The sequence below is a fragment of the Mercurialis annua genome, linkage group LG3, assembly GCF_937616625.2.
Source record: "Mercurialis annua linkage group LG3, ddMerAnnu1.2, whole genome shotgun sequence".
Classification (NCBI taxonomy): Eukaryota; Viridiplantae; Streptophyta; class Magnoliopsida; order Malpighiales; family Euphorbiaceae; genus Mercurialis; species Mercurialis annua.
The window spans coordinates 61,570,164-61,585,244 of NC_065572.1; the positions used below are offsets into that span (position 1 = coordinate 61,570,164).

At 31.4% G+C, this 15,081-nt stretch overlaps 2 protein-coding genes across 2 annotated transcripts; both read left to right on the plus strand.

Moving 5' to 3' along the window:
* The first annotated feature begins 332 nt into the window (after window positions 1-332).
* LOC126672798 (uncharacterized) lies at window positions 333-1,853 on the plus strand. The gene is made up of 3 exons (XM_050366750.1): window positions 333-531; window positions 647-1,260; window positions 1,422-1,853. The coding sequence occupies exons 1-3, from the start codon at window positions 333-335 to the stop codon at window positions 1,851-1,853; spliced, it is 1,245 nt and encodes a 414-aa protein (XP_050222707.1).
* Window positions 1,854-9,290: 7,437 nt separating this feature from the next.
* Window positions 9,291-13,094, plus strand: LOC126674599 (50S ribosomal protein L15, chloroplastic). The gene is made up of 3 exons (XM_050369074.2): window positions 9,291-9,735; window positions 11,552-11,703; window positions 12,698-13,094. Exons 1-3 carry the CDS (start codon window positions 9,324-9,326, stop codon window positions 12,929-12,931), a joined length of 798 nt encoding a protein of 265 aa, XP_050225031.1. The 5' UTR covers window positions 9,291-9,323; the 3' UTR covers window positions 12,932-13,094.
* Window positions 13,095-15,081: the final 1,987 nt, after the last annotated feature.

A 15,081-nucleotide genomic window follows, 5' to 3' on the forward strand; every position in this document is an offset into this window, starting at 1 on the left:
ATGACCATTGTGATTGGAAATTTTATGCCTCGAAAATTGGTCATACAAAAATGTTTCGAGTACGTAAGTTCAACAATTATCATACATGTTCTTTGGAGATGAGAATGGGAGACCTGAGGTTTGTCAGCTCAAAAACCATAGCAAAAATAATAAAGTCAAACTTGTTGGATATCAAGACAATTTACACACCTAATGACATAATCAGAGACATGAGAAATGATTATAGCATTAAATTGGATTACTGGAAAGCTTGAAAATGTCGAGAAATTGCACTAGAGCTTTTAAGAGGGAAACCAGAAAATTCATTTGGTCTACTACCGAGATATCTTCACATGGTGAAGCAAACAAATCCAGGATCAGTTGTAAGCTTACAAAGAAATGTGGATCATACTTTTCTTTATGCATTCATGTCACTTAATGCATCAATAAGTGGATGGAGTCACTGTATGCCTATTATGGTTGTTGATGCTACATTTTTGAAAGGACCATTTGGAGGTTCTCTGTTTTCAGCTTCAACTCTTGATGCAGCAGGTATGATTAATATAATTATCATCACGATATCATCATATTATCATTACAGTATCATTATAATATCATTACAGTATCATCGTAATATCATTATTTTATTTTGCTTCTTATTTTACAGGAAAAATCTTCCCTCTTGCCTTTTCAATAACAGATTCAGAAAATGATGCATCTTGGAATTGGTTTTTTAGACAAATCAAAACTGTTTTTGGTGTAAGGGAAGGAATGTGTATAATTTCAGACAGACATATGAGTATTAAAAATGCAATAGAAAGTGTTTTTGCTGGAGAAGTTCAACATGATATTTGCTTATATCATTTACTAAGTAACGTGAAAAGCAGATTTAAAAAGGATCAGAAGACAATTAAAGACCTGTTCAAAGCAGCAGCAAGAGCTTATACAAAGGAAGAATTCAATACTCATATGGCAGAAATGAGCAACGTAAATCCAGGAGTTACAGCTTATCTCAAAGATGCAGGTTTTGAAAGGTGGGCAGTTTCACATTCTGTGAACAAAAGATACAACATAATGACTTCAAATACTGCTGAGTCATTTAATGCAGCAGTAAATAGAGCACGAGAATTACCAGTTACGATGCTTATGGAATACTTGAGAAATTTGGTTCAAAGGTGGAGCTACAAGAACAGAAATATTGCTAAAGGAACCTTTACAAAATTGTCTTCAAAATATGATGCTGTCCTAAGGCAAAACTATTTAGATTCACTCAAAATAGAGGTACGGATTCATTCTTATCACAGTTAGAAATATTTTCATCTTATCATGCTATTATTAGTTTATTATCATTCTATTATCATATGCTATTATCAGTTTATTATCATTCTATTATCATATGCTATTATCTTTTAATATTTTTGACATTATCACATGTATATCAGGTAGAGCCATCTAATGATGACATATACACTGTTACTGAAAATGGTGATACCTCTACTGTTAACATCAAGGAAAAATCTTGTACATGCAACAGATATCAAGAAGAAATGATCCCATGTAAACATGCTGCTGCTGTATTAAACTACAAACATCAAGACCCAACTGAATATTGCTCAAAGTACTTCACAAATGAAGCAATGCTTGCTACATATGCACAAACTGTATACCCAGTTCCTAAAGAAGAAACATGGGAAGTCACTGCAGAGGTTGAGGATATCATTGTCTTACCTCCTATAGGGAGAACTAAGCCAGGAAGACCAAAAAAGAGAAGAATAAAAGGAGCAGAAGAACAAAAGAATCAAAACAAGTGCAGCAGATGTGGATATTATGGACATAATCGTAAAACTTGTAAAAATATTCCAAAAAACAGATAGAAAACTGTGATTTGAGATTTTCAATAGTACTATTTTTCAATAAATAAAAAAATATCATTCAATATCTGATGGAGTAATATCATGTTATTATCATAATATTATCATTACATTATCATCTTATTATCAACCATATATCATTATGATAAAATATTATCATATGTTTATCATCTAAGTATTAAACATATGATAATCATTAAAATATATAAAATCAGATAATCATAAATTTGATAACAGTAACGTATAATTATCATATGAGTCACAGTAAACCGAACATCTGATAAATGGACAACAGTTTATTATCATTTATGAATGTTATTATCATAATATTATCATTACATTATCATCTTATTATCAACCATATACAAATATTATAAAATATTATCATATGTTAATCATTAAAATATATAAAAATCATCTAAATATTAAACATACAATTATCATATGAGTCACAGTAAACCAAACATCTGATAATGAACAAACAGTTTATCATCATTTATGTATCACAAACTTATCATCTCATTATCATAAAACTGATCAAACAATTGTCATTACATCATAATAAAAGTCATTAACAGTAAAAAAAATCTACACAACCATTTTTTTTTACAGAATAACAAAATGAAACACCTAAACCAAAAACTAAAACATTAACATTCATTTGATATATATCCACTCTTGATCTTCCACCTTCCATAAATGTACAGATTTGCTGCATATCGCTCACGAACAACACTACAACTGATTTGTCTCGGAATAGCCTTCCCTTCTATCAAGTATTCAGCAAAAGCTGCAACGTAAACGCCACAATCTCTGCATTGTGGTATAATAATTATGAAACTATCTCATTAAATCACTATTTCAAAAAATATAAAAAAGACCAAAAGATAGAGACTTACGCATCCTCTTGAACAGGAAGGTTGTTAACATAAGCTACAACGAATGGATCAGTGTTTTTCTTGCCCATATAATAAACAGATTTGAAGTCGATGTCCCTTCGATCATAAAATCCAACAGTATCCAATAGAAATGGGATCAATGTTGCATATGCATTCATAGCAATAGCAGTATGCTTGTCATAGAGCTCACTCCTGCGAGAGTTGTAGATAAAAAAAGTCCTATATTCAAAACTGAGCTTAGCAAGAATCCAATGATCCTGATTTTCACCATCAACTTTAAGATGAACTGGGAACAGTACATTCTTCACATCTCCCCAAGCCCTCTTATAAACACCATCTTCACCAACAATGATATTATACAATTCAGAGAACTGCGGTATTTCAGTCACACTGCCAACCTCCTTATAGATTAAATACCCATTCTGCACATACTGGTCAAAGAAATTTGCACATGTACTGTAACCATTGTTCAGAAACAAACACTTCTTCCTCAAATATGCAAACAGGCAGTCAATATGCTGAAAATAAAATAATAAAACAAACCAAAAGTAAGAAGACATAATAGAAGTATCATAAAAACATTTATGATCATAAAAACACATATTATCATAATGTTATAATTAGATTATCATAATGTTATCAGAAAACATTATCTCATTATTTTATCCACTGTTTTCATCACCAGTGATTATCATAATGTTATCAATCTATATTATCATATTGTTATCCAAATAATGATACACTTACACTTGAATCCAAATAAGCTCCAGGTGTATGAAGCTTGAAAAAGAAATCTTTCACACGAATTTCCTCTCCGCCAAGCCTTATAACTGGTTTTAAAATTTTATAGTTTGGATAATAAATTTCATGGCTACAAAAATTCAAAAAAATTGTGTTAACTACAACAAGATAAAAAAAATATACATATTAAAATAAGAAAATGACAGAAAGCTTAATGTTCTGTTTTCCTCTTGTATGTGCCAACACAAATCCAATCATTAAATTCAGAAAGCCATGCTTGATTACACATATCAGACACACTTTCTAGGAGCAACGGATTGCGATTTACAAACACCAAACCAACTGATTTAACCTTTTCAGGTTTGTCTAAGTTTCGAACTTTTTCCAGTAAAGCAAAAGATGGAATTGCCCAACTTTTTACATTTGTCAACGTTGTCTCCTTTTTCAAATTTTCACTAGCTTTTCTTGTGGGAAGCTGTTACAATACGAAAACAAAACATTGCATTATCATTACAATATCAAAAAATATTACATCTAATTAAAAATAAAATAAATTTAAAAACATTACTTTCAATCTCCTTCTTGGAGGAGCAGTAACTGTTTTAACTGGTATATCTTGTTCAGCAATGACATTCTCTTCTTTTATAACTGTTTTTTTAGGAACCTTATTTCATAAAACAGAAGGTTCAGTTAACTTATCTTGCATAAATAATTGAAAAATAAACAAAACCTAAATTTAATAAATACCTCATTCGAAATCCAGGTAGACAAAGATGCCACAATAGAAGATACTTGTAGCTCACAAGCAGCAAGACCATCCATCTCAGTATCAGAATTATCATCCACTTTCTTCTCTAAAGTTGTCTTTGCAACATCTAAATCTGATTGCTCAACAGGAGGTGTCATAAACTCATCACTACAGACTTCACCAAGCATCTCAAGTTCAACTTCAATTTGTTTGTGCATATCAGTTTTTTCACCAGCAGCACTACAAACATTCTGTTACATAAAAAATAATCAAAAATATTTCATATTATCATAATAGTATCATATAGTATCATATAATTATCATGACACACTCAATGTATAAAAAAATTACATTATCATAACAGTATTAAAACATATTATCATAGAATTATCATTATCATAACAGTATCACATAAATGTAAAAAATAAGACATTATCATGTAATTATCATTATCATAACAGTATCACATAAATGTAAAAAATCAGCTCATATAAACACCATATTATCAATACAGTATCAATTAAAAAATAATAAAATTATATTATCATAACAGTATAAAAATAATACATTATCATTACAGTATCATGTAATTAACTTACAAGTAGCCATACAACTCAAAAAATAAAAAAAAAGAACAGTATCATTACATTATCATAAAAAAAGAAGAGAGCAAAAAATTAACAAACTTGTATGCTTATACCTCCAAGTCAGATTCCTTTTCTTTTAAACTCAATTGTTCCTTGTCTGGAACACCATCAGTACAAATAGACTGCTCAGTAGCAACGGAATCCAGAGCTTCGTTAATATTCTTATCCTGCACCATCAGCTCAACAGCAGTAACATTCTCAGCCTGCTCCAACGGCTCAACGAAATTGACATTGTCGACCTGCTCCAACGGCTCAACGGAATTAAAATTCTCAGCCTGATTAATATCATCAGCTACATTTACATTCTCAGCATCCCCAATTACATCCCTTTTTTGAACTAAATCAGCATCCTCAATTTCTTCTGTTATGTCAGGTAACTCAGCCTCCTTAACTACATCAAATTTATCAGTACACTGACTAGGATTGCTATCAAAAAAAGCATCCACATCAAAATTCCTCTCTGAATCATCAGCAATAGAATCAACTTCTGCCACAGCTTCTCCCACATCTTCAGCCACATCTTCTACACCACAATCATCAATTTCAGGATTATCATTGGACAAGGATTTCACTTCCTCAACATTTACCTCAGCATCAATCTAATAGCAGAAAAAGATTAATTAGTAAAATGTACAGTTAATTATAAAGAAATCAACAACAATAAAAAAAATACCTTTCCTCCAACTGATTCAGAAACAGGTACAACATTTTCATTATTTAAAATTGCAGCACTCTCCTTAAAGACCTTATGACTCACATCATCATCACTCACAGTTTCCTCCGATGAGCCACTGTTATTCTCATTAACAGTCTGCAAAAACGAAAATTAATCAAATTAATAATTAGAATAATGCATATTATTAAAATATATATAAAAATATTTACCTCAGAATCACCGTCAGAAGAATATATCAGTTCTTCTACAGTATCAGCCTATATTAAACAATGATTATATCATTATAAAATAAAAAGATTATCATAAAAGTATCATCATATTCTCATTAATTAAAAACATTATCATGAACATATAAGCCATTAACAAAACAGCAAAACACAACTCATGAAAAAGCATAAAAATAACAGTACAATTAAGTATTATCATAGAGGTATCATTGCAATGCTAACAATAAATATGTAATATTAAAACAGTAACAGTTTTATGCAAAAATGTTATCATACAGTTATCATTCAATTATCATACAATTATCATATTATCAGATGAGCATCACATTATCAGATGAGCATCAAAATATCATATAAGTATCAGTATTTTCACATTATCATACAGTTATCATAATATACTATTATCGTAATGTTATTATAAAAACACATACCTTTCCAGATTTGTCATCAAAAATATCACTCAATTGATTTTCTTCAAAACTAACCACAGAAGCACAAATGCGCTTTCGAACGTCACACTCCACATCAGAATAATCAGCCTTGTTATCAAAAATTAGTGCTTTCAATTCATGGACAAATTTAATACAAGCAGACCTTGCCACTTCCAATATTTTATCTTCAGAATCAGAAGCAGAAGTTCTTGCTCGCTTCACAACTTGACCTTGATAATTTAGTCCAGTAACAATAAGTTGACTTGACTCAAACTCATTTGCTACAATATTTGAAAGCACTGAGACCTATAAAAAATAAAAAATAATTAGCTCACAAATAACACACAAATCAATAAAAGAAAAAAAAGCTAAATAAGAATCATAATACCTTTTCAGTTCCATCATCAAAAACCTGAAAATCAAAGTTCTGCATTTTCTTAATATCCTTCGGACTCCAACGCAGTAATCGAGGATAAACAGCAGCATTGCTCAAAGTACACAAATACTCAGGCACAGAAACCAATGTTTCATAAAACCAAAACTGAATAGCATGCGGAAAACCATACAAACGATAGAAAGCAGATTGACTTGATGCATTATGTTTAGTCCACAGCTTGTTCTTAGTAGACTGAACAAATAACTGGAATGAATATTTTCCCCATGGAAAATCATCATAATCAGGGCAGTCAAGCAAGTGAATGAACCGATCGTCAACCAAAGTAGTTCCAAGATGACCCAATAAAAAACACTGAACCATGTAAAGCTTTGCAAACTTTACAGCATCTTCATCATTCTCCCACACAGCCTCTTTAAATTTCGCTTCAATAACCTGACGGGTAATCTTGCTCACATCACCAAAATATTTATTAAAAAAATTACTGTCCTTAAAATGACCAGAAAACCTTGACTCATCACCAACACAAACAAGTCCACTAACAAGACCAAACTCATATAGACTGAATCGCATATTCTGCGAACCGTAATGAAACCAAAGCTCTGACAAATTGCTGTGATGAACTTCCCTTAAAAGTATGGCATGTATGAGTCTAAGACTCAGTACATCCTTGTCAAGTTCTAGAAAGACACCAAACCTACTGTTCTTGAACGTTGCTAACTGATCTTCACTAAGCTTCGATTTAATATGTTTCAGCACTGCATTCTGTGAAGCATTTCCAACTTTACCGACAAATCGATCCTTTGGACCAAGTAACAAATCAAATGTCTGCAATAAACACAAATACAAAGAGTATTATAAATGGTATCATAATGTTATCAGTTATACAAAAATATTATTATAAAAAAACATCATTATCATCATGGTATCATACTGTCATAAAATTGTCATCAGTTATACAAAGAGTATTTAAAAACATCATAAGAGTATCAACAGAAAACAAATATTTTATATTATCATCATATTATCAAACAACTGAACACATACAAGTTGCACAACATTATCACAAAAAATGACATATTATCATAATATTATCAGTATACACATTTATACTAATATAACGCTATCATCATGTTATCATCAACTTATCATCATGTTATCATCAACTTATCATCATGTTATAATCATATTATCATTCGATTATCAGTACACTTACCATCATGGTATCATACTGTCATAAAATTGTCATCAGTTATACAAAAACTATTAAAAACATCATAAGAGTATCAACATAAAAGCAATATTTTATATTATCATCATATTATCAAATAACTGAACACATACAACTACCAGAAAAAAACAACACTCTCAAAATGACATACTATTATCATAAGAGTATCAACAGAAACAAATATTTTATATTATCATCATATTACCAAACAACTGAACACATACAAGTTGCACAATATTATCACAAAAAAGCATATTATCATAATATTATCAGTATACACATTTATACTAACATAACGCTATCATCATGTTATCATCAACTTGTCATCATGTTATAATCATATTATCATTCGATTATCAGTACAATACGAAAAAAACACAATTAATCAAAAAAATACCTGAAATGAATCATTCTTATCCAAATTATCAGTACCAAGCCTTTTCCTCTTAATATCTCTTTTAGGTACCACAAAATTTGCTTTCCTTTTTCCAGCAACAGACTTCTGCACAGATTTTGATTTCTTTATTGCTTTCTTCTCTATTTTAGGAGCAACAGGTTTACTACCAATAGTCTTTTTCCTCAAACTCATACGGACCGGAGAATCAGAAGCTTCCTCCATTTCTTTAGGAGCAATGTCAGGATTCTTCAATTGAACCAAGAATTCCGATAATGTTTGATCAAAATCAGTATCAGACATAATGTATAATAAAAACTGGAGATAAAAAGTATAAAAAAACAAAATCAGTGATAAGAACTAACAAAATATCAAATAATTGTACATGCATTAACAGATTCACAAATTTTTAATACAAAATCATTTGCAATTCATATTGTAAGATAAAAAAAACTATTAAAATCATTAAAAAAAAAACACAATCCTAGATCTAACACAACAAAAAATAAGATATAACAAAAGCATAACCGTTAAAAATAAAAAAAAATTAGAGAAATCACTCACCGATGAACAATGCAGATGATAGAGCAGTAACAATGGAAGATACAACAATCAAAAAACGATACAGTGAAGAGAAAATAAATCAGAAAACACGAAGAGTGAAATAGAACGAGAACGAGAGAGAATAGAAGAGAAGAGAAAAGAGGGAAACAGGAAATAATGAGCAATAACTGCCCTAAGAGTATAAAAGAAAACTTTTAAATAAAACGGCGTAAAAAAACAATGAAACAGCGCAAATATAATTAAAAATGACACGTGGGAGTAAATACAGAAATAACAATAAAAGAGGAAGTATTTTTTATATCTTTTAATAAGGGAGGTAATCTATATAAATATTTTCAAAATTGGAGTGTATTCCCTAATTTTCTCAAACCAAAAACATTGATTTGGGCCTACAATCTCAAAAGAAGACCCATCTCATACCCCTTATCCACATCCACATTTTAAAACGACGTCGCTTAAATACAACACAACCTATCCATATCCATACCAAGCACTGAAAATGCACACTCCTCATCTTCACCATGGCAACTCTCCTCTCCCTTCAATACCCATCTTCTCCATTCAAACCAAATTTCAAAAACTTCACTCTAAAGCCAACTCCTTTAACCCCATTTAAACTCAACCTCAACACCACCAAACCCAAATGCACACCCAAACTAACAGTCACAAACCAAGCAGCTTCTGTTATTACATCTGCCACATCAGCATCTTCTCAAAATGTGAGGTTCAGGCTTGACAATTTAGGACCACAGCCTGGTTCTAGGAAGAACAGGAAGAGAAAGGGACGAGGTATTGCTGCTGGACAAGGGAACAGTTGTGGGTTTGGTATGAGGGGTCAGAAATCTAGGTCTGGTCCTGGGATTAGACGAGGGTTTGAAGGTGGGCAAATGCCGCTTTATCGTCGGCTTCCGAAATTGAGAGGGATTGCTGGAGGTAAAGTTGTGATCTTTTTTGTGTTTTTTCAGCTGGGTTTTTGTTACATTGGTGTTCTTGTAGTTGTTTGTTTGGGATTTTAGTTAGAATTTGTGTATTTGATGAAATGGTTATTTGATTGTGCATTGGTTTCTAATGGAAACTACAATGTGAAAGTTGAGTTTTTTGAAATGGAAAGTGAAGTGTAAATAGTAAATTTTGTTTCTTTTTATTTCCATGTTGTTGGGAAGATTTTAGAGTAGATTGTTTTCGTGTGTTTGACTGAGATATTTCAATGGCTTCAAGTTCTTGTTTTCGAACACTTCTAACAAGATGAAAATGCAGGGTATAGCATCTAATTTTTGCTTATTATATTTAAACTTCGTATGACTCTTAGGAAATGTTGATGTCCTAACCTTGGTCTTTAATTTAGATAAGCGTTAGTTAACGCAAACTAGTCAATTATCACTTAATGAAATACTACTGCATCCATTTCTGCTAATTTTGCTTTAAGAGACTTGCCTAATGCATTTTACGGTAGATTCCCCATAAGATATAAAGCTAACTTCGATAAGGAAGAAAGGTTTTAGAAAAGCAGCAGATAGTTAAATATATATAAATTGATGTTTAAATGTTCCTTGCCTAGTGAAATTATTTAACTTCCTCTGTGGTACTATTTTTGAAGTGAATGGAGATGACCTGAATATTTAGTTGTTGTTGATTGTTGAGCTTCCAAAAGGGATTTTAGAGCTCGAAACTGAACGAGAACTGAATATCATCTTAACCACCAATATCTGAAATGTAATTCATTTTTTTGCTCTGTGTTGCTGATATTATTAAGCTGATGTTATTAGTGTAGTTATTATGTCATGCAAGCATACTAAATGATCTGTGAAATGAAATGATATGAATGTTCTGTGGAGCTAAAGTAGATCGTCACCTTATTGTGCTGGTCGGAACTTCTTTCTCTTCTTACTACCAATCACATTATTATACTATGTAAATTAACAATCTGGAGGTACAGCCGTACCATTTATGATGGTGGCACTACGGCTGTAATCGGTAAGTAATTTTTTAGTTTCACGAGATACTTATTGTGGACATATATAGCCATTTTCATAGTTTCATGAGATACTTGGCTGTGGATCTTTGTTATATGGTTGCCATAATTTAACTTGGATATATCTAGTTTTCCTAGTTGTTTAGTTATGTCTGATCTTCGAGAAGGGGTAGCTTAGAAGCATCTAATCAAATGTCTTTGAAAATTATCTACGACTCCCAAGATCATGGGGTTGATTGCATTTTGCTAAATTCATAGGTATTAAGTGGGTTGACCTTATAGTTAGCTTGTTTTGGTTATAAATGGCATTAGTATTATTTAGAACTTTCTGTCAAAGTTTTGTTACATCTATTTTTTGATATCACATTGATGCAAGGATTGCATTAGCATTTAAGAATGATATCGAGTTTCCAAATTCTCCGCTGTGGATATCATTCTGTGGTCAGTTAACTAAGGAGCTCTGACATACAGTGTTACGGATAATTATAGAAATTTCCTCTGTCAACTTCATATGATCTTAAAGTTGTGAAGAATCCACTGTGGAGCAAGCTTCTTTGCCTAATTTGCAATATCTGATGTAGTCAGCTCACATAGACATATATTTTACAACAAATCAACAATTTAAATCCAGATTCTTGCATCCTGATTTCCATATTGTTTAGAAAAATTCTTTGAATTTAATGAAATGGATCCTCTGCATTTATACATCTCAAAGTATTTATACTAATATTTTTAGACTTGTACTTACATTTGTTTTTGCTCTTTGTTCTTATGAAGGTATGCGTGCGGGTTTACCTAAATTCGTCCCTGTGAACTTAAAAGACATAGAAACTGCAGGATTTGTAGAGGGCGAAGAGGTCTCACTGGAGAGTTTGAAAGAGAAGGGCTTGATAAACCCATCTGGAAGAGAAAGGAGACTACCCTTGAAGGTATACATCATGAGTGATAGTATTATATGCAAGTCAATAAATGAAAGTTTCAGGAGCTCAATGCTTAAACAGAATTACAACTTCTTTTGCCATTTGGAAAAGCAGTAATTACTCAGGAAAACGTAAAATGTGTTCACTCAAGAAAACGTAAAACGTTTGGAAAACGTACTATGTTTTCATTGGAATTGCATGCTCCTATTGTCTTCTTTATTTTGTTCTTTCCAATTTAATTCTGATCTTCCTGCCTTGTCTAATAGCCTTCAGAAACTAATAGTATGTGTGATTATGAAATGCATCACTTGAATTTAGAGCTCAACAATTTATACAGCATATGTGCTAGATATCAATATGTTTTGGATGAACTACAGATTTGAATAACAAATAATTTGCATCAACTTACTATCGAAAGTTTCCTCAATTGCTTGTTTTGAAGTAGAAGAAAGGGCTTACTGTTGGTGATAAAATTTATAGTTTACATGTTTTTTAGTTCTTTAACAACAGAAGACTGAGCAAAGGAAACGCAGTAATTATTGTCTCTCTTCATTGCTTATTTAGTTTGAGGACTAATTTCATTATTATTCTTGATTACTTGCCATAGCTTTAAAAAGGTGCTATCTGGTAGAAGTGTGCGAAAACCAAAACAAATTGACAAATTCGGTTCGGTTTGATATTATAAAAGAATTGGTTATACGGTTCGGTTCGGCTTTGGATATGGAAAGATTCAGCTAAATTTAATGTAAACTGAACTGAAAAACCCACCGAACTGACTGGCTTGGCTTGAAAAATTATACTTCCTTAAAATTTCTGTTTGGTTTTGAGAAAGGGAAATTTTTTGGTTTGGTTTGATTTGAACCAAATGCACACCCCCTAAGTATCTAATTATTGTAAGAAGAGAGCAGAGAGTACATTATAATAGCATGTAGGATACATTTTAATCATTGTGTTTCAATAGTTATTTTTTAGAATTCGCTCATGTTGTTTCTTTTACCTGTAGATTTTAGGTGATGGGGAGCTAAGCGTGAAGGTGAACATAAAGGCTCGTGCATTTTCGGCAGCAGCAAAGGAAAAGCTCGAGTCTTTAGGTTGCTCTCTTACTGTATTACCCGGCCGTAAGAAATGGGTTAAACCATCAGTTGCCAAGAACATTGCTCGTGCTGACGAATACTTTGCAAAGAAAAGGGCCGCCGCAGCTGCTGCGGCTGCTGCATCTGAGCCAGTCTCTGCTTAAACCATTCGCCACTAAATTGTATGCTTTCAATGATGAGTAAAAATAGCAGGTGCATTCAATTTTTCTTGTTGCTTAGTCTCTGACTGTCTTAGATATGGCAGGATGTGATAATTCTTTTGCATATGTATCTTATGTTCATTCAATGCCGGCTCGGCTTCTGTAATTTGGTTAAAAATGCACAGCTTATGGTTAGGAATTTTACGCACAGCTTATGTACCGCTCTCAAGGGCGTGCATTCGGTTTGAATTGAACCGAATTTATAAAAATTTAAAATATTTAAAACCAAAATCAAGTTATGATTAGAAATAGGAAAAATCTTATGCCTTAGCAATCTTTTTCCCTAATCAATCATGACTCAACATGAAGGCTAAAGTAGGCATAATCATTAATGAAAAGTGTAGAGTAGTAGGCATTTTCAGCAAATCTGTTGATGGGGTGGAGATATCCTACATCTTTGGATTTGGCAAATAGGGAAAAGCCAAATCAATTTGTGTCCAAACCCTAGGCCCCTCCTCACACCCCATAAGCCAACTTTAATTTAAGATGCTCCCAAATTTATTTACATCACAAAATAGGGATCTTAATTTTTTTTTAGAGGATCAACATATTAGTCCATGTTATTTGATTATAACTTAATTTTGTTGTCATTAGACATTAGGGGTGTGTACTCTATTCTAATCCAACCAAACCGAACTGAATTTTTTTTAATGTTTAAAATAGATTTTTAAAGAATTTTACGAGATTGGTAAATTTTTCAAATTGAATTGAACTGAGCTAATCGGTTCATTTGACTTTTCTATTCCGTTTAAACTAAAACTTAACTAAGAAAAATTTTATATTCAAAACCGAACCGAACTTATAAAAATTAAGAAAATCTGTCAAATTAAATTGAATTTATGAATTACTTTGTTTTGGTTTTTACATACTCAGCTCGTCGCTATCAGGCTTTGCTTATTTCATTGAGGAAATTAGACTCAGCACTTGATTATCAAAAATAATTCCAAAAATACTTGAGCATCTTTTTTTTTCTGTCAACACTTGATCCCACCTTTTTATTTCATCTAGCACTTGATTCCACCTTTTTATTTCATCCAGCACTTGATTTCACCTTTTTATTTCATCCAACACTTAACCCAACCTTTTTATTTTGTCCAACATTTAACTTCATTTTTTTATTCATCCAACATTTAACTCCATTTTTTTAAGACTTAGAATTTAGATTTTAGAATTTTAAGGGTTTAGGGTTTATGATTTTAGGGTTAGGGTTTAGCATGATTTAGGGTTTAGGGTTTAAGATTTAGGATATAGGGTTTAGCATGATTTAGGGTTTAGGGTTTAGCATAATTTAGGGTTTAGGGTTTACGATTTAGAATTTAGGGTTTAGGGTTTAGCATGTTTTAGGGTTTAAAGTTTGGAATTTAGGGTTTAGGGTTTAGCATGATTTAGGGTTTAGGGTTTAGTATGATTTAGGGTTTAGAAATATAAGATTTTAAGTGTTATGTTTAATGTTTTTATTAAATCAAGTGCTAGGTGCAATTTATTTTCTTTTGTAAGTATTGTCCGCAAATAAAAACGAACATAAGTATTTTTGAGATTATTTTAACAAAATCAAGTATTTTTCAACTTTTCCCTTTCATTTTACCTTTAATTCTATAGATTATGACTTAGAAATTCAATTACGCATATGTAATTACTCATTTTGTTCGGTGACGCAATAACTTTAAATTCATCAATTTGCCATTCTTGAATTTGTGAGTGGTAAAGAAAAGGAGGAAAGTGAGGCTTATAAAGCATTAGAATTCTCTTGCTATTAGGCCTTGATCATTTGGAGTTATTCTCCTTTTTCACAAAGAAACAATTAATTTAAGCCCTACCACTAAGGGCATTTTCTCTGTTCAAGAAATAAATTTTTAATAGAAATTTCATTCTTTTTTTATCTGGTAAAACTAAAATATATAACATTACAATATAAAATAAAATGAAATATTTAAAATAATATTTATTTATTTGTATCTTAAAAAAATAGTAATTAAAATATAGAGAAAATTACTCGTATGCCTCTATATTTGTCATAATTTACACTTTCGTTCTTCTTATTTGAAAATTAATCGATATGGTATTTCACTTTTGTTTTTTTTAATATGTTAGTC

Bases quoted from the DNA above. Each gene is read 5' to 3' on its own strand.
- LOC126672798 (XM_050366750.1), top strand. From the start codon at position 333: ATGGTGAAGCAAACAAATCCAGGATCAGTTGTAAGCTTACAAAGAAAT. The intron at 532-646 runs GTATGATTAATA...CTTATTTTACAG, and splicing joins TTCAACTCTTGATGCAGCAG to GAAAAATCTTCCCTCTTGCC. The intron at 1,261-1,421 runs GTACGGATTCAT...CATGTATATCAG, and splicing joins TAGATTCACTCAAAATAGAG to GTAGAGCCATCTAATGATGA.
- LOC126674599 (XM_050369074.2), top strand. From the start codon at position 9,324: ATGGCAACTCTCCTCTCCCTTCAATACCCATCTTCTCCATTCAAACCA. The intron at 9,736-11,551 runs GTAAAGTTGTGA...GTTCTTATGAAG, and splicing joins ATTGAGAGGGATTGCTGGAG to GTATGCGTGCGGGTTTACCT. The intron at 11,704-12,697 runs GTATACATCATG...TTTTACCTGTAG, and splicing joins AAAGGAGACTACCCTTGAAG to ATTTTAGGTGATGGGGAGCT.